This window comes from Esox lucius, chromosome 16, assembly GCF_011004845.1.
Source record: "Esox lucius isolate fEsoLuc1 chromosome 16, fEsoLuc1.pri, whole genome shotgun sequence".
NCBI lineage: Eukaryota > Metazoa > Chordata > Actinopteri > Esociformes > Esocidae > Esox > Esox lucius.
In genome coordinates, this window is record NC_047584.1 from 11157895 (window position 1) to 11177888 (window position 19994).

General features: G+C 41.6%; 2 protein-coding genes across 2 annotated transcripts in view; one reads left to right on the forward strand and one right to left on the reverse strand.

Annotated features, from left to right (window-relative positions):
- si:dkey-91i10.2 (uncharacterized protein LOC555224 homolog) overlaps positions 1–11667 on the reverse strand; it is a 54409-nt gene extending 42742 nt beyond the window's left edge. Inside the window, exon 1 of the mRNA XM_020055106.2 lies at positions 11346–11667. The gene's annotated coding sequence lies outside the window, so the exon portion shown is untranslated. The remainder of the gene's footprint in view (positions 1–11345) is intronic.
- Positions 11668–15570: 3903 nt separating this feature from the next.
- Positions 15571–19942, forward strand: eaf2 (ELL associated factor 2). The gene is made up of 6 exons (XM_010879743.4): positions 15571–15785; positions 16117–16211; positions 16328–16464; positions 16884–17056; positions 17623–17859; positions 18050–19942. The coding sequence occupies exons 1-6, from the start codon at positions 15683–15685 to the stop codon at positions 18097–18099; spliced, it is 795 nt and encodes a 264-aa protein (XP_010878045.1). The 5' UTR covers positions 15571–15682; the 3' UTR covers positions 18100–19942.
- The last annotated feature ends 52 nt before the right edge of the window (positions 19943–19994 follow it).

Here is a 19994-nt window from a genome sequence, read left to right on the forward strand (position 1 = left end):
GTGTGCAGGGTATTTTAAAGCATTATAGGACGTGTGTCACCGAGTTACAAAACAGACATATATTGAGGTATAACACAGTAGTATGTGTGTGTGTGTGTGTGTGTGTGTGTGTGTGCGGGCATGAGGCTGGGGGTAATGACTAGAGGCAGCATGAGAAATGGGCCACATTCCTTATGAAGAGCCTGTATTGTGCCATGACAACATGTATTTCTGTGTGTGTGTGAATATGCAACAGTCATGTTAAGGGAACTATTTCAATTCAAATCAGGTCCACATAATTTGACATCTATTAACAAGACATCAGTGGCAACAACCAAACGCACATTACAAACACATTACAAACGTATTAAATCAAGATATTACCTCCCAGTGCATCGTCACCAGTGAAAAACAACCGTACAGTTTTCTAGGTACAATCCATCCCCAGAAGGTCTGATAGGTCCCGTATTTTCCCAAATTGAGGTTCTAGTGATCATAATGTAGCATTCAGGCTGTGGACCCATTTGACCCTATATTCCTGGTAGTTTCCTGGTCAAAATGAGGGTACTATGCAGTGAACAGCCTGCTATTTGGAAGACACACGGTACTGAGACTGTGGCTCCCTGAGGCTGCACCAGATCCCCAGCACAGCCAGGAGGTCCTGATGAAACGTTCTGTATGGTACCAACCATACCTACACAAACACAGCCGTACACTACATCCAATCAGCAACACTCCTGATGGCAACCCGTGAAATTATATTTCCCATCTAGATTAAGTCTATTGCCCGACCCTCTCTGTCTCTCTCTGCAGTATGCTGCTTGTGAATATGATCTTGATGAAGCAAACATTCATAGCTCTCTTTTCTCCATATCCTAATAATCAGTAACCACCAGTGGTGCAAATGACAGGCTAGCGGCTAGCGGAGCCTCATCTGACAACACATGCATCCCCTCTGGTGGCTATTGGAGCTATGATTACCACCACTAGGCATACTAAATATAACCAGACCAGAACATCTCCACAGGGAAATTACATGTTATGGTCTTTCCTCTGTAAAGGGCACTATTGTTATTGAGTTTACCCATCTGTAAAAACAAAAAAACCAGGCAAGCTTAGGAACTTGATTAGAAGGGATGAATGTTGTAGCCCTCGCTAGATTCGAACCTGTGTCTATGTCTTTAACCACCATCCCACTAAGCTATATGTGTGCTGAGTGTCAGTATAGCCTCTTGACATTAGATAATTTTGTCAAGCATTAACATCAAGTTTGAATATTTCGCTAAACACCATTAAGCATTGTGTTAAACTGACTAACCTTTATATTAACATATATTTACTGACTAACAAATATACAGGTGCTGGTCATATAATTAGAATATCATCGAAAAGTTGATTTATTTCAGTAATTCCATTCAGAAATTGAAACTTGTATACATTCATTACACACAGACTGATATATTTCAAATGTTTATTTCTTTGAATTTTGAAGATTATAACTGACAACTAATGAAAATCCCAAATTCAGTATCTCAGAAAATTAGAATATTGTGAAAAGGTTCAATATTGAAAACACCTGGTGCCACACTCTCATCAGCCAATTAACTCAAAACACCTGCAAAGGCCTTTAAATGGTCTCCCAGTCTAGTTCTGTAGGAAACACAATCATGGGGAAGACTGCTGACTTGACAGCTGTCCAAAAGACGACCATTGACACCTTGCACAAGGAGGGCAAGACACAAAAGGTCATAGCTAAAGAGGCTGGCTGTTCACAGAGCTCTGTGTCCAAGCACAATAATAGAGAGGCGAAGGGAAGGAAAAGATGTGGTAGAAAAAAGTGTACAAGCAATAGGGATAACCGCACCCTGGAGAGGATTGTGAAACAAAACCCTTTCAAAAATGTGGGGGAGATTCTGCAAGAGTGGACTGCAGCTGGAGTCAGTTCTTCAAGAACCACCACGCACAGACGTATGCAAGACATGGGTTTCAGCTGTCGCATTCCTTGTGTCAAGCCACTCTTGAACAAGACACAGCGTCAGAAGTGTCTCGTCTGGGCTAAAGACAAAAAGGACTGGACTGCTGCTGAGTGGTCCAAAGTTATGTTCTCTGATGAAAGCAAATTTAGCATTTCCTTTGGAAATCAAGGTCCCAGAGTCTGGAGGAAGAGAGGAGAGGCACAGAATCCACGTTGCTTGAAGTCCAGTGTAGTTTCCACAGTCAGTGATGGTTTGGGGTGCCATGTCATCTGCTGGTGTTGGTCCACTGTGTTTTGAGGTCCAAGGTCAACACAGCTGTCTACCAGGAAGTTTTAGAGCACTTCATGCTTCCTGCTGCTGACCAACTTTATGGAGATGCAGATTTCATTTTCCAACAGGACTTGCCACCTGCACACAGAGCCAAAGCTACCAGTACCTGGTTTAAGGACCATGGTATCCCTGTTCTTAATTGGCCAGCAAACTCGCCTGACCTTAACCCTATAGAAAATCTATGGGGTATTGTGAAGAGGAAGATGCGATATGCCAGACCCAACTATGCTAAAGGCCACTATCAGAGCAACCTGGGCTCTCATAACACCTGAGCAGCGCCACAGACTGATCGACTCCGTGCCATGCCGCATTGCTGCAGTAATTCAGGCAAAAGGAGCCCCAACTATGTATTGAGTGCTGTACATGCCCATACTTTTCATGTTCATACTTTTCAGTTGGCCAACATTTCTAAAAACCCTTATTTTGTATTGGTCTTAAGAAATTTTCTGAGATACTGAATTTCATTAGTTGTCAGTTATAATCATCACAATTACAAGAAATAAACATCTGTAATATATCGGTCTGTGTGTAATGAATGAATGTAATGTACTTTTTGAATGGAATTACTGAAATAAATCAACTTCTTGATGATATTCTAATTATATGACCAGCACCTGTATATTAGGTTACTTGCATCACAAATAGCTTCCATGAACTGTATAGCATTTGCCACTGACCGTTTTAACAGTTTATTAGCCAGTAATAGACCTACTAGTATCTACTAACTTACTCCTTGGAATAGTGATAGGAATTTAGCAATTGCTAGCGAGACTGAAGATGAACTTGACACTGCCAAAGCAATTTCAAAGCAATTTCATTTTATGGCACAACAATGTTTGTTTTTAACAGTTTTATTTTAGGCTTACTATAATGTAGCTTTTTGTCTATCTTGAACAAATCCTAAGGCCTAATTAGTTTTGACTGCGGCGAGGCTAGAACACGGGTCCCATTCATGGCGGTCCACGTCTCTAACCACTACGTTATTTAACAAGGGGTAGGCAGTCAATCAGTCAGTCACTCACTCAGTCAGTAAGAGACATTCACTCTTCTTGACTGGCTCCGCTTACACGGTCCGGCAAAAAATAAATGGCTGACAATTACGTTTGGAATTAACTATTTCCCTCAAGATATTAAATACTGGCCCCAAGTTACTGATGGTCTCTAGGTATGGGATAACAGACCAGTGTGTGTGTGTGTGTGTGTGTGTGTGTGTGTGTGTGTGTGTGTGTGCGCGCGTGTGTGTTTGCAGCATCTGCCTCAGTGACAACCCATAGAAAGAGTTTCCAAATAGGTAATACTGATGACAAAATACTAGTGGCACGGAAATATCCATGGATTATCCCCTCTCCACCAGGAGCAGATTGACCACAGATAAACAGATGAGGGTCATCACATCACAGTTGGATCAATACTGCTCCACCATTACCCCTATGGACTCTCACTGCATAGCAAATAGACCTGGCTGAAAACTGTCTGAGTGATCAATTATATCACTCACCATTCAAACAACACTGACGTGCGTGTGTGTGCCTGTGTGTGTGCGCGAGCATGCGTGCATGTGTGGAGATGGTGGAACCAACACTTTGTCCATCCTCTGAACACTGAAACCAACCCAGCAACCTTTATGCTAATAGTAAGCAAACAGAGCAACACTTCTGAAGGGGCTCCAATATTTCCACAACAAAGCCAAAGCCTTGAGAAGTCCTTTCAGCATAGATTCTGCCACCGGGATGGTACAGTAGTAATAGGATGCAGAATAATAATTCCATCAAGGCATCTGAGTGAAAGTATGCTAGGATAGTGTGAAATTCTACACATTTTTCAATGGGCAGAGATACACTTAAGGTTTTAAAACAGAAATATTGACCCGCATTTCTACATATTTTATTGTTATGCTAGTTATTTTTGTGAGTTAAACAACATCAACAATAATAATCTAGTCAAGCTTTTTTATTGTAAATATGTATGACCATCATATTTTCTACATATTGTAAGTGGTATTACAATGTGGTATACTCAAAGCCCACAGAAACACAAGGATGTTTACTAGGAAATGCAAATGAGTAAAAGTTAATTCCAGATAAAAACATACTGAATACTGAGAAAGGACAAGATACGCCACTTCATTGACAGCTCAAATTAAGAGTGTCATAAGGGAGAGCTGGTATAAATTGAATAAAAACACTGCCTGTTTAAAAGTGATAACATTTATTAACAGAAAGAAAACAAAACCAGCAGACAAATATACTTTGTTAAGGCAGGGAAAGCTGTCAGACAGTGCAGTACCACCACAGGATTATATTGAGCCTGTGGGGTTTTCATTTTCAGAACAAAAGACGCGCACACACACACACACAAGGGCTTTAAGCTTACAGTCTATATTCATCCGTTCTGCCAAGATAGGGAGACATTTTTTGTTTTTATGACAGAACTGTTTTGGAGTGAGCCTCACTGAAAGGTTACATGGTAATTTACCATCCTGAAGAAGCCACTGCAGCTAAATCGAGCCACGTGGCTGATTTGGTGGTTAATGTGTTTTAGTGGAACTTGGGAGGGAAAAACTAAAACAAGGAGGGGAAGCGTCAATATTACTCTGGGATAGTAGAGAGCTGGTAACAGACATACTGTATAAGGCTTTCCTGAAAGGAAGAAACTCATGTCTTGGCAGCCACTGCCGAAGTTGACCGATCATGCTGAAAGGGTTTAGACTTCGATTACTAGACTTTGAGTTGACACAAGGAAAAAGGTAGTGCGCGCAAACACCCGTAAAGAAGACTGAAGTAACCACATTCGCCACAAAAATGTATTCATAATTCATACACTCACAGATGCAATTGGGAACAATGCACTCAAAACAACAAAGCAATTCTGAAAACTTAACGGATCCCCAGAGAATGATAAGGTCATGGTTCCAGTCAGTCAGCTACGCCGCTTCACCACCTCCCCAAAAATAAACAAATACACTTACGTAGGACTAGCCTAGCAATTCATCATCAACGGATGCTGTATAGCCAGACAGAGCTTTAGAAACCTTTAATCGTAAGGCTTCAGTCAAGCAGCTCTCTTCTCATTGGGAGGGACGCTGTCTGACTCTGCCACTAACCCTTTCACCCAATCACATGTCCGTGGAGAGCACAATCAGAAGCATGCTGATTCAGCTTGTTTGAGGATAATATCCCCAAGTCCACCACAAAGGGTCGGAGTCTGAAGCTTGACCTGAATCTCAATAGATCTCCTGCTGTATTTCTTTGCAGGGAAATGTGTTCCATTGCTTGGCCATGCAGATATTGGCTGAATGCCTTTACACTCATTATCATCTCACATTGGTGCGCTGACTGTTCTCTCAGTGTGCTTACATACCTAGGGAGAGTATCACTCTCCGTGAGGAATCCCTGTTGGGGCCATTAGAGAATGATGAGATCTTCTGCATTAGTGGAAAGGTATGGAGTACAGGCGTAAAAAAATAGCTCTTTGTATTCGTATTCCTTGTACTTTTCTTAAAAATCCTCTCAGTTCATATTTTTTTTAACCAGTAGTCTTATTTTCCCTCTTTCTGTGCTTATATTTGATCCCCAAAACAATTTCTGATATTTTGTTTTGCTAAAGAGAAAATTGGTTTAGACAACAATACAACATGAAAATGAGTCTAAGCATGTTATAAATCTCTTCAAACACTTCATAACAACTTAATTTTACATCAGAACATCACAGATTATTTTGGGGGGGGGGTTGTAATTGAATATCCTTGCCTTGCCTCAATGTGCTCTAGCACTGACTTGGCGGCTTGGACTCCTGTGGGCACAATCAACCAAGAGAATATTCCCCTGGGCACATGAGGTTTCTGGTAGAGACTTCTTTGTTGAGCGAGCAGCAATAACAACCAGAACCAAATCAGATGTGCTTCAACAATCACAGCAACTTGAAGTGAACTGTTCCTAGTCTGCTGGGAGTTGCTTCAATGAAGCAGGGCAATACTCACAAATTGGATATCATGAAATAAAGGCAAAAATGGGGGAAAGTATGTAAATATTTGTTACAAACAAAAACACTTTGTAGGATAACCTAGCTTAGAAACAGTCAATAAGTCCACATAATAAATTACTTTCCCTTTAAAAATCAAGTGCAACTGCTTAGTCAGAATGGTGTCTGATAGCTCATTTCTCCCAAGGAGCTGATTGGAGTTTCTGGTGAGTGAATCCCCTTAAAATGAGAGAGCACTGTGGCTTGGAACTGCTGTTTAGAGGTTGGCTGCAGTCTGTGTGCTTTGTCCGGTCCTGTGCCCTAGGCAGCTAGCCTGGGCGCCCCACAGAGAAAAGTGAACAGTCATTAACTTCAGGCCTTTCATCCACTCAACCACTGCCAGTCCGCAGGTAGGGAGAGGGACACACTAGCCAGGCAGGGATGAGGTGGAGGGCTGGGGGGTTGATGCACAGTGGTGGGAAAGATCACAGCTGGAGCCTCTTTAGATATTTACTCACGGCTAGTCCAACAATGTGTGCACACAGACAGCTGAGAGAGATCACATCGGGGGAGCTTTTACCGGGCTAAGAGCTGTGAACAGTAATATGTATGCCATTTAGCAGAATCATGACAGAGTCACAGGTACAGGAAAATACGTACGCACACCGATTCACATATATTTAAACCACCTTCGTAGTACTGTAACTACAATACGTACTAGGTTACTTACTACGTTGAGTCACGTGTAGGCACATCAGTACCATGGCTACCAATGGACCAGGGGCATCCATTGTCCATAGGACAATGGGGGTGGACATTCCAGACTTACGTTTCATAGCCAGTCCCATTTTGACAGGTTCAACCCCCCCAACTGATCTTGGCAACCCAGAAGCCCATTAGGGACAGGGGAAAGCATAACCCCCAGTGGACAGGCGTTGATTGGTTGTTTGACAGAGCAGAACATGGCCGTTACAATAAATGCAGAGGGATTAGCCTGTTATGGTTCTGACTGACTGGTGACCTTGCTTCTTTCCTCTCTGACTAAGTGGCATTTATTTTCCACTTGGCTTTTTTTCCCCTCCTCGCCCATGGATGTGCAAGGCAACACTGACAACTGATGACAGTCGACGCCAAGCACTTGGCGTATGTGTGTAATTACAGTAACTGTTTCACTATCCTCAACAGCTATAGATCAGAATGCAGTCTGTCATTAGTGGTGGATTGTTGCCTCAGCTGTATAGTCTTTAATTACCCCAGTAATGGTAATTAGTGACTCTCCATGACAGCCTTGTGTCTGTGTGTGTGTGTGTTTGTGCACTTTGCTGAACCCTCTGCAACATGGCCCCAGGGCCTGCCTGGTTTGCCACCCAGATGATGCCTTTTTGTTGATTGTCTGTTGGTGGGGGTGGGGGGGGCAAGGAGAGTGACACTGATACTTCTTTTTATCTCCCTATCTCTCACACCCCTCCCTCTTCCTCTCACCCCCCCCCTCTTCCTCTCATCGCCCCCTCTCTGTCGCCTTGCATGCGGCTCGGACTGATGTTTTAAAAGAGCACAATGGGATCCGTTTAGCCACCAGCAGCCAGTAGCAGTGGCTTGCTCGGAGGTCCCCAGAGGAGGGGGGTCCTAAAGATGTAGAGGAGGAGTGCCCTCTAAAATGAACAGGCTGTCCGCAGTATTTATTTACCTGGCTGACACTATCAAATTGCCATTATATTGTTCAGTTTTCCCATTAAACCTGTGACCTTCAACCAATAAATGACTGCAATGCGAGGCCGCCACATGAAGGGCGTTTTGTAGTGAATACTCGGTTATTTTATCGTTTTGTCATTTTTGACATTTTGCACATTGTTTTTACATTACAGAGAGAGATAATGGTGCTATTGAAACAAGGCACTGTAGCATTCTTCTGATCAAGGGCAAGTAGCAAGCAGATTATTTTACCCCAGTGCATTTGCAGTAAGAGGCACATGATAGGTGGACCCACTCCCTCTTCCCCTCCAGTCAGAGCTTCAGTACTGGGAACACAGATGGTGGCCATCTTATCGTAGGCTACACATGCAGCAGTACGTACGGCATCCAGCTGATATTATGCAAATGAGGAAAGCATCTGATGACTCATCCACTCTGCAACACAAGCTGTCGGTATGCTAGCTACAGTACATACGCCCACCTAAGGGCCTATTCACACTACCATAGTTTAATTGAGCCTAACAAGACCTGTCAACAGATTAGTGTCGGCTATGCATTTTTTGCCGGACAGCGTAGGCAGAGCCGGCCAAGAAGAGCAAATGTCTCTTACTGAGTAAGTGAGTGAGCGAGCGAGCCAGTGACTGATTGACTAACTGACTGACTACCACTTGTTAAATAGTGTAGCAGTTAGAGAAGCAGACCTACAAACAATAGGTCATGCATTCTAACCTCATCACAGTCAAAACAAATGATGCATTAGGATTTGTTCCAAATAGACAAAAACCTTGCTGGCTACTGTTTATGGCTCATTTAAACCACCTATCGCCGAGTTTTGTCTGTGCAGTAGTTCCCTGATGCAAATATGTATAGAAAAAGAAAACCAACATGTTATTTCAAAGTTATTGAAATTGAAATGTGGTTCCGATAACTGTTATTAGTGTGAACAGGACCTAAGCCATTTCAGAAAGACAGCCTCCAACCTCACAGCAGGTTTCCATACATGATTCAGTAGGTTATGCAATGAAAATAGGGCTTTACCTGACTCACGACTTGTCTACTATGTGAAAAACGAAACATGAGTTATTACCATAATTGCCTAATGACTGCTGTCTAATAGCCCATACTTAAATAATTGGAAGTCAACGGACCCAGAAGTCCTGATCTCAGCCAAAAACTTAATGGAATGAACACAATTACATTCGGCGCGGTAATGCCAACATCCACCAAATGAAAACAGAGTGCATTATGGTACAACAACTGTCTCAAGTAGGCCCAGGCATCAGCAATAAATATTAGGATGAATGTCTCAAGCACACATCATCAGCATTAGACCCTTCACCTGGCAGCAATATCTGCTGCTTCAGGCTAAGTGATCTTCCTGGCTTCCTCATTACGTCTAGTGCTATTGAATCCTGTTAGTGAGACACACTGTATGTGTGTGTGAGTGTGTGTGTGCATGCATTTGTGTGTGTGTGTGTGCATGTACGTACATTCGTCTGCGTGTGAGTGTCTTTGACCAGAGACGACTCCAGAGCAACATTACCAGACCTTCGTCCACATCACATCGCTTGATTAAATCCCTGTTGAGCTCTGAGCAGCACAGCGTGAATAATCCACCTGTTATGGCTATGCACAGGGTCTTGGTCACTCTTGTCCCATTTTTACCCTGCATCTTAGTTGTGCAGGAAGAGTTTCATTTACTGTGTCACTATATGAAGAGGGGGGACTGAGGTAGGAAAACTAAAGCCTGTGGTTGTCTATCATGTTCGCTCTATTAGATTACATACCTTCTTAAACCAGGGGATAGTATTATTCAACACATGCAACATAAATTCAGTTGTTTTAGAAATGGGACACAAAGGGAGAATATCCTTGAATGCAAGAATCAGGCCACGTCTTTGGTAAAATACTTTTTAAATTATCTCATTTACTTTGACATACACTTCTAAGGATTCACATTTAAAAATAAATAAATAGCAAGTAGTTTAATATTGGAAACACACCACCACCATGCATCACAAGAATATAGAAATGTTTTCACAAACATTTTGTTCTCACAAATAACCATACACATACTCAAATACTTAATACTCAAAAGATTTTTCAGCAAAGCAAACTCAAATACACATTTAAATCAGGTCTGTATCCGACAACTAAATATGAAATGAATGTGGACAGAAATAGGGTCTTCTTTGCATATCATTTTACCCATTCAGTACATTAGCAATGAAAAACAAAAAGGACTGTTCTCCCTTTTTCACTCATTACCATAGTCAATACTACAGTCAGGTGATCATGGAAGCTCTAAACTTCAAACCACTCACATGTCAACTCAATCATCAATAATTCCTGTGCGGATTGAATGGAGAATAACGTTTTCATCAAGACTAGATAATGTTTTTAGTGCAATATGCTCCTCTTGGTGTGGTGTGGCCTAAACACAACATTCCTCTATCACTTAATGCAGGCCCAAATACTGACTATTAAATAGCAGCTTCTAGCTCTATAAAACCCCACATCCCCTTTGGGAACTACATACAGTCTGCAAGCCAGGAGCTTAATCATCAGTTATCCTTCCCTCTCCCTGTAGTCCCTGCTGCTATACTGCACCTGCTCCCCTTGGTCTACCAAACCATGACACCTGGCTTTAGCCCTACGTGTAATTCTAAAGACTTAGCACCACTCACGACACTGTGTACTGGCTCCCTGGTCTCGAACAACAACACCCAAGTGAGATCACAGCTCAGAGAGGCAGCTGTTTCTAGCCCTGACACCGTGTACTTGAGTAATGCAGTTATTTGCAGGCAAGCAGTCGGCATAGGTTGCTTTGTTTATTACCTCTCATGCAGCTTTCACTTCTGCCTCACCGACAATGGGTGGATAGATTCATAATTGGCCGACATAACAAAGAGATCGACCTTAATCACCGAGACAGATTAACGTAGCCTAAACGGTAAATGGACCAGCACCCCGCATCCCCCCCCCCCCGACACACACACACACGTGTAATAGTCATAAACTGGCTTTATGTACATATAAATTGTCATAGAAAAAAAGGAAGAAATAACTCTAATAAGTGGAGATGATGCTGCTCTATCCTGTACCGAGCTAGCAGTCCTAGCGTCCCCCCCCAAAAAAATGTGTAATGCAACAAATTGAAATATAAATCTGAACAGGTGACGAATTGAGTTACAAAGCAATAGAATATAGACTATTTTGAAAACGCAATCATAGCTTGTATGATCTTGGCCAATATATTGCTTTCCCTTCACCGAAAACTGCTATAAGAGCTCGTTATCTCCCGAAATTGCAACATTATCGCGCGTGCCAAACGTTCAAACAATGATTCAGGAACACACATCAAAAAATTAATTGAATTAATAATAAATTACTGTATTAGATACTTACCAGTAAGACACTTCACGAAGTAACACCACTTTACAGAGAGCGCATCACGAGCGGCTTCCCTTTCCGAGTAGTATAATAAATCCTGGACCAACAGACAGTTGCTCGCGCGTGTACTAGTTTGGACTTTCGTAGATTTACAGACGTTAAACGGTCTAGTTTTTTTCTTCTTTTGAACAGTCGCGATAGGCTAAGGCAGTTTATGCTACTTTACGTTTTTCTTTGTTGTGCGAGTTTTGAGGGGACCACTTGTTTCCCAAATATAGGCAATAAGGCTTTAAAAGCCGGGAGCCTTAGCTAACGAAGTCTCCTTGGAAACTGGACACACGACAAGCCTTGCTCTGATGCTCATTGGCCAGAATGCAAAAAGCTTTATTCACGCTGGGTGGTGTGCGTGTGTCCTGGTGTCCCCCCTTTGCCTCCTATCCCAGGCCTCTCAGAAATAAAATAAGTATTAAGTACAGGCTTGGTCTAAACGTGTAGGGTAGCTTATAGACTATTTCAAAGAAACACGCTTGCTTAGGTAGCCTATAGTCTAATATTTAGTACACATGCACTATTTTCACTATGTTACATTGTGTTGGGTCTTTGTTTTAGTGTTCACACTAACACTATTACCATGGGGCCTAAGGTTACACTCCATTCAGCTCCCAACAGTAGATGAAACATGATCATGAATAGACATATCTTAATTGTATAGTAAGCCACTCAGCATGTGATATCCTGTTACACAGCCTGACACTAGATCCTATGGTAAATAAGAGGAGCAGTGGTATTCTCTCTCTCTCCTTGCATGGCTATTAACTTACTGCAGACATGGATTGATGCGTGTTGATGTACCAATACTATTATAAAGTTGAATATTGATTGGAGTCTATGCATAAACTCAACTGCCCACAGTTCAAGGGAAAACCTTGGCAACTAGTATCAGCATAGCATTGCTTGTGTTAACCTTCATTCATGTTCACAGGACCTCTAGTTTGGAGAATATCCCACAATGCATCACATTTCCTTATTGCTCTTATTAACCACGTACCAGCACAATCAGAACAGTAATATGTGATGTCATTGGGACTACTCTAGCATATTCTAAAGAGTGGGACCAAATGGGGACAGTAATTATTACAGAAGAGCAGTATCTGCTAGGAAGGGTAAAAGGTTTGGGAAGGATACAGCTTTTAAAACTGTTTTTATTTGTTGAAGTAAAGTACCAAATATGAACAATAATGGAATACAATTTGATTATGACAAAATGGTGAAAGATTTTGCCATTTCATGCAAATATGTGTGTGTGATCCATGTCTATGTGTAAATGTGGGTACGTAGGTCCAGCCCACTGGGAGGCGGTTCACACTGGGAAACTACAATTGCTGGTTAATGTGTTAGGACTAGGGAAAACTTACATTACCGATCAACAGTTTGGGGTCATATTGGATATGTCCATGTTTTCCATGAAGATATGTCCTTGTTTTCCATGAATACATACATGTCATGAGTTTGACTAAGAAATATAGCAAAATGAGTAGGAAATAAAGTAATTGACAAGGTTACAAATAATGATTTTTAATTGTAATAGTAATTGTCCTTCAAATTTAGCTTTTATCTAAGAATCCTTCTTCTAGTTTTCAATTTGTTGAGGTAATGAAGAGAGTTCACCCCATGCTTCCTGAAGCAACTCCCCTGATCAGGGAATGACTTACTGGGCACTTCTTACCTACCATACGGTCAAGCTGCTCCCACATCAGCTCAATAGGGTTGAGATCCGGTGACTGGCCACTCCATTTTAGACAGAATACCAGCTAACTACTTCTTGCCTAAATAGTTATTGTATAGTTTGGAGCTGTGGTTTGGGTCATTGTCCTGGTGTAGGGGAAAATTGGCTCTAATCAAGCCCATCCACAAGATATGGAATGGTGTTGCAAAATGGAGTGATAGCCTTCCTTCTTTAAGATCCCTTTTACACTGTACAAATCTCCCACTTTACCACCACCAAAGCATCCACAGACCATCATATTGCCTCCACCATTCTTGACAGATGGCATCAAGCACTCCTCCAACATATTTTCTTTGTTTTGCGTCTCACGAATATTCTGCTTTGTGATCCAAACACCTCAAACTTAGGTTTGTCTGTCCAGAACACTTCTTCTGTCCATTGTGTGTGTTCTTTTACACATCTTAATATTTTCTATTTATTGGCCAGTCTGAGATATTGCTTTTTCTTTTCAACTCTGCCTAAAAGTTATCCCATTATTTTTCATCCAAGTCTGTGTCCTGTTACTGGGAAGACCACCTGGGAGGATGGTCATTCAGAAATATCTGTCTAAAAATGTCTGACAATTGCGGTTTCTTTTAGCATACAGTATTTGATATGAAAACAGTCACAGTATGTTATTCTTACTCGGAAATGATTTGATTCTGCATGTTAAGTATCACATAAGAACATACAGTATTTACATACTTGGCTATTCGGATATTCTAATGAGTTTGGCCCAGGATAGCCCACTCTACAGGACAGCCCATATTTTATAAAGCCCTTGTCACATCCACAGAGTGCCTTTACAGATACACAGCTTGAAACCCCAAAGAGCAAGAAACAACACAATTGATCAGTCAATCAATCAAATTTTTTTATAAAGCCCTTTTTACATCAGCAGTTGTCACAAATGAGTTGGCCCTCATTTCAGGGTGGTTGCAGTTGGTTGGTGTCCCTTTGGTTGATGCTTGGCAATGAGGGTGGATTGACTTTATGCCTATTGGGCCCTGCCCAGGGGCCTCCCCTGGATAGGGTCACAGTGTCACTAGACCACACTGTCTCAGCCCCTTGGTTTTACGCTGCTAAATTATTGTGCCGGGGGAGTAGGGTCAGTTCTCCTTCTCCATTGTAAATCCTTGTAATTCTAAGGAATGCCCTTTCAACATTTTCCTTATCTCCTGCTCTGTATAAACCTAGGAAGACATGAGGTCTTTGCCCACACCTCCAGAGTACAAGCCTCGTTGTTGACCCTGTCCAAAGTCCTCCTGGTTGTGTTGCAGATCAAGATGATACCGGACGATTCCAGCTGCCACATTGCTGTCCCTGTCTTTGTCCATCTGGTCATGCTGCTGATATGGATTAGGTTTAATAGATTCAGGACACAGCCCACATGCATTTATTCATTAATACTACTTGTACTCTTATAATGTTCACCCGGCACTGCCAGAAGAGGACTGGTCACCCCTCTGAGCCTGGTTCCTCTCTAGGTTTCCTCCTACATTTCGGCCCCTCTTAGGAAGTTTTTCCTAGCATCTGAGCCACTGAGCTTCAACACTTGTTCCTTGCTCCTTGGGGTTTCAGGCTGGGTGTTTTGTAAAAGCACTTTGTGACAACTGCTGATGTAAAAAGGGCTTTATAAATACATGTGATTGATTGATTGATAAAGATAATCCTGTACAGAGCCAACCAGGCTGAAAAGCTCCACAAGCACAATCCCAGACTAAAATTTAGACTCTTAGCTTACATTTGCCACCATTTTTTGTGATCTATTAACGTTACATGTTCATTTTTATTATCGATCACTACATGGCCTTCTGTACCCCTAAATGCATTTGTAGAAATGGGTATTCATCTCCCTGCCAGGCATAATGCTTTCCAGTTGAATTGTACCTACAGTGATGTGTACAGGATATACTTGCTGTCACGTTTGTTTAAATTAATACAGTATAAAATATCATATTGCATTTTGAATATAAAGGTTAACTTTGTATTTAACACACAACTTTAAAATTAGAAAAACAATTTTACTGCCATCATTTTTTTAAATCATTGTTGCAATAACTGAAATACGCCATATTGTTTTGGTTGTTGGGTAAAATCAATACAAACTTGTAAATATAATTTTGGCCATATAGGCCGATGTAGACCAAATAAAATATGTCTCCCAAAAGGTGAAAACAGGTCAATGCATTTTCACCCTCAGTTTTCACTGACCTGCAGGATGCACTGCAGGCAGACCGGTAAATTTCGCTGAAATGGCACTATATCAAGTTTTGTTCGTCACGAAACATTTTACAACGATGCCAGTAGTTTACGTTTCAACACCAAATCAAACAATATAGTCTTTTTGGAAGCTGATTTGCTTAGCTATAACGTTCACCAAGTAATGATTTGATTGACAGGTCCTTGAACAAATCAAACAAAGCGAATGCACCATTCAGACCGTTCTGACCAATAATAACGAAAGAAGGGCAGATCTTAGCTCTAGTAGTGAGTTGGCTAGCTAGGTACTTTTGCCATAGATGGTATCGAGTAGACGTGGAAAGTTTCTGGTTAGTAATATATGGTTGAACATTTTGATTAGAATATGAATGGAACAACATACTCAAACTTTGACAATCAGGAACATGTTCTGAAATTAGGCGAAACATTTGAGAAACAACCCAAAGGCGCTTACCATACGGTGCGATGTAAGTGGTATTTTGAGACTTGCTAGCTAGCTTGCTATGCTAACGTTATATTTCTAAATCCATATATGTACGGTGTAGATGAAATGGGTACTGTAGTACCTTCAAATTGCAGTCACTTTATTAACAGTGATATATTTTGTGATATTGAGTTCTTACTTTAAACCCCATTATATGACATTTTAGTACTTTTGATTGGGCTTTTGTTTAGCTACTCTTACATCTGTCATCTAGTTTTAACAATACTTAGCGTGGCCTTGTGGCACCGTCTTCTGGTTAACAGTGATAACTGCAGTTTAATTATACTAGAATGAACCTCTTATCTTGGATCCAGATGACTTCAAACCAGCTTCCATTGACACAGCCTGTGAGGGCGAGTTAGAGGTGGGAAAGGGAGAGCAGGTTACTATCACATTGCCCAATCTGGAGGTAATTATTAAGTGTTATTATGGTTAATTATTGAAAGTTGCGCATTTATTGATTTTTCCAGAATTCCTCTTGATTTCCAGTGATCAACTGATTTACTAGATTTCAATTTTACCCAGGGATCAACTGCCCCTGTAACAGTCTTCAAAGGATCCAAGAGGCCTTATATGAAGGAATGTATTCTCATCGTAAATCACGATACAGGAGAGTACCGTCTAGAGAAACTTAACAGCAACATTGCGGTAAAGAAGACCAGGTGAGTGGACAGGCTAGTTTTGACTTTTGTTCATTTGGCCACATTGTTGTGAAACAATCTCGCAGTGGAGGCACCAATAACCGCTAGCCCCCACAAATTATTCAGCTCCCCTCTTTCTGTCCCACTGATTTCAGTTTATTATAGCGCCATCCTCTGGACAGTCTTTGTAATTTTGTAAGTTGCAGATATCTAGGGCAAAATGCATCCTACAACCAAATTTGAACAAAATCGGGTCACTGATATTAAAATAATGAACGTCAAGGGATGCATTCCGATCCATTGATCCTTTTCTTACTGGACAACGACACCTGTTTGAAACGTCTCGTTTCGCTCCTTGGTTACCTGTGCTGTCTTGATTCACTTGTCATTTTGTTTAGAGTTCCTTAGCTAATTTAAGGTGTGTGTGGGTGTGTTGTCAGGGCGGAAGGCAGCAGTAAGATCCAGTCTCGTATCGAGCAGCAGACCAGTCGTCTGAGCCAGCAGATGAAGACTAGTGGCAATGGGGGCAGCAGCAAGATCCCTGCAGGCTCCAAGAACTCTCCTCCTAAAGAGAAGATGTCCCCTGCCTCCCCCATGGATGACATTGAGAGAGGCAAGCTAACCAAATCAGCAGTGTCACTTTTTATAGCTTTACTTTTCTCCAACTGTACTCTAGATTAAAGACCATGGCCTTAAATGGAACAGATTCTGTTATTCAGCGATGACATGACGTGTTAGCTTCTGATTCTTTTACAGAATAATGATAGACCCAAGTCAGTGGGAGAAGCGTTCCTTGTTGTTTATTCACAGAATATAGTACGTCTTACTTGTTCTTTCCAATTGTCTTTGTGCTTCCCCAAATGTCCTGATCTTAAACAGCACATATATACTAGACCAAAATTAGACCAGCACATCCTACTTTCTGGACGTCTGCCAATCATATAAGTGTATTATACATATGTATAGTGTCCCTTCTTGAGTCTTTGACAGACATCAGATTGTGGGGCCCCTCCAATAATAGACAGCAGCTGTTTACTATGAGTACCTCACATAGCACCTATTAGCAAAGCATTATTCCTCTGTGTTGTGTTTGTTTAACAAGAGTATAGGACTAACATACATTTATGTCATTAGGAACAAACATGCTTTCTCACACGTCTGTGTGTGTGTGTGACACAGAGCTAATGGCGGAGGCACGTGTGATGGACCAGATGAGTAGTGGCGACAGCTCCTCAGACTCCCACAGCTCGTCCTCCTCCAGCAGTGACGACAGCTCCAGCAGCAGTGATTCCGAGGACCCGCCTCCCACTGGGCCCCCTGCGGGCCCCCCTACCGGTCCCCCACCTCACCAGGGCATGCCTATCCTTGCCACAGCCTCGCCGCCTCGCGGTGGAGGACACCTCATGAGCACATTAAGTGAGTTAATCCGTTATGTTTTTGCCATATCAGATCTGAATTGAAATTTAAATTTTAGCGGATTTGGGCTTTATTGTTGACAAACTTCATCCGGCCGAGGTGTAATTATTTCCTGTTAACCTGGTGTTAATAATTGATGCACCTCCTGAAATCCATGGGTATTCTAACCTTCCATTATTTATTTTGACAGAGAACGACCTACAGTTAAGTGAATCTGGCAGTGAAAGTGACGACGACTGATCGCTGAGTGGCCACTATGATACCGTGGTGTGTTAGGGAGGTCAGTCTGGACAGCTGCACTGACCTTCGCCTTTATCCACCTGTTTGAGCTTACAGCAGGAGTGAAAAGAGAAGAGGGAATGTGATCTTCTTTATGCCAAATAAGACTGCTTCCCTATATCATGGGAAACGACATCCCTGAGCACCCCACCAGCATATCCGTTTATCGTGTCTTAATAGTTCTGTCGATAGTCTCTGTTGATATGTTAGTGCCTTTTTTAATTTAATTTTTTATTTTTACGGACACGGCCCAATAGCTTTGCTCAGATCTCTTATCTACAAATTTAAACTGGATTACATTCTAGTTCCAAGTTTAGTGTTAGTTCTAGTTGGCCACTGTGAACTGGGATCCATACTGCTGAATCGAACAGAGGTGGTGTTATCAACCATGTTAATATCAATAAGGAGTTAGCCCTTCAGAAAGACTTCACAGCGCCAGTGTTTCTTTAGTTGTAGTAATTAGCCTTTACGCTGAGGCTACTGTGAACGATTTACTCTTAAAATATACAGGATAGGTTGAAGAAGTTATCTTGTTGCTTTATCAGGAAATTATTTGTTACATTTTTGTTCAATATATGGTCTAGCAACATATCAAGGTTGGGGGTATTTAAGGAAACTATTGCACTACTTGAAAGTGATTGATTTAGCCTAGAGTGGGGGTAAGTGCAACTTAAATATTTTGCTCAGCAATGCTACGTAATAATGTATTTGAAAGATTACTTGGCTTTGTAGCTTTAAACCTGCAATACTTGAAACTGACTCATGATTATTTATATTTGACATATTTACACAGAAAGACCAACCGCTTAATATATTCTATAGAGGTCAAAGCAATGGGATGAAATGCTCATTTAGCTAGATGTCAGTGAGTCTTACAGCAGCACATTATGTGCCTTTTGAACTGCCTTTCCATTTCCTTCTGCATCACCTTTTGTTATTGTTTCATGGGTGAATAGATTTGTTCTAGCCTGTTCTCCCCGAATATTTGATCAAATTCTTCATTAATGCCCTACCTCATATCAGCAACTCCCAGCAGACTCTAGTCAATGTCGAGACGTTTCTTCAGAAGCACATCCCATGCCGTTTGGTTTCTTATCCTGTGTTGGCTCAACCAGGAAATCTACGGCAAGTCTTTTGCGTGCTGGAGGGAACTCATTATGCACTCCTCTACCTGGATTGAGCTAAGAGGTGCCCGAGCTGGCCACAAGGAGTCACCAGAGAATGACAAGGCAAGGCAGCCATATTGGAATCCCCCAAATCCGGGTGAGTCCGATGAACACCTGGACTAGTCTGTGAGCCCGATTCAAACCCTGGTCTCGCAATGACACAGCAAACCTGTGAGGCAGTGACTTTAACCACTGTGCTGTTCAAGGGACCTTGTTCCTGGGGCAAAAATGTCTTATGTCCTTGATTCCTTAATCCACTTCTCAAAACTCATCAAAGGAGAGGGTCCCAGAGGAATCTCGGATCTCAAAAGTAGGCAATTAATCAAGGAATCAACAAGACTTATGAAGATTACATTAATTTTGGTTAGGATGTTATCTGTGTCCCAATAATCTCCTTTCGTCTTCTCTAGTTAATTTCCCTTTCTGTAGGGAAAGACGACTCACTTCTAGGAGAATGACATAATTGGGACAAAATAACCATAAAATCTCTAACAAACTCAGAAAACCTGGAAAGATGGGTATTGAGAGTTGAGGAAAACAGCAGATTTTGCTTGTGGAAGAATGGTGGATTTATTAGGTGCATGAATACTTAACTATTTTGGCAAATCTTTGCAGATAAATAAAACGTTTATTTGTCATGTGTTGGTTCTTTTTATTTAAATTATAGGATGTAATACTGCCTTATTTTCT

Excerpts from the sequence above, each read along its gene's own strand:
- eaf2 (XM_010879743.4), top strand. The coding sequence starts at position 15,683 with ATGAATGGAACAACATACTCAAACTTTGACAATCAGGAACATGTTCTG. Across the intron at positions 15,786-16,116 it reads CGCTTACCATACGGTGCGAT|ATGACTTCAAACCAGCTTCC; the intron begins GTAAGTGGTATT and ends TCTTGGATCCAG. Across the intron at positions 17,860-18,049 it reads ACACCTCATGAGCACATTAA|AGAACGACCTACAGTTAAGT; the intron begins GTGAGTTAATCC and ends TTATTTTGACAG.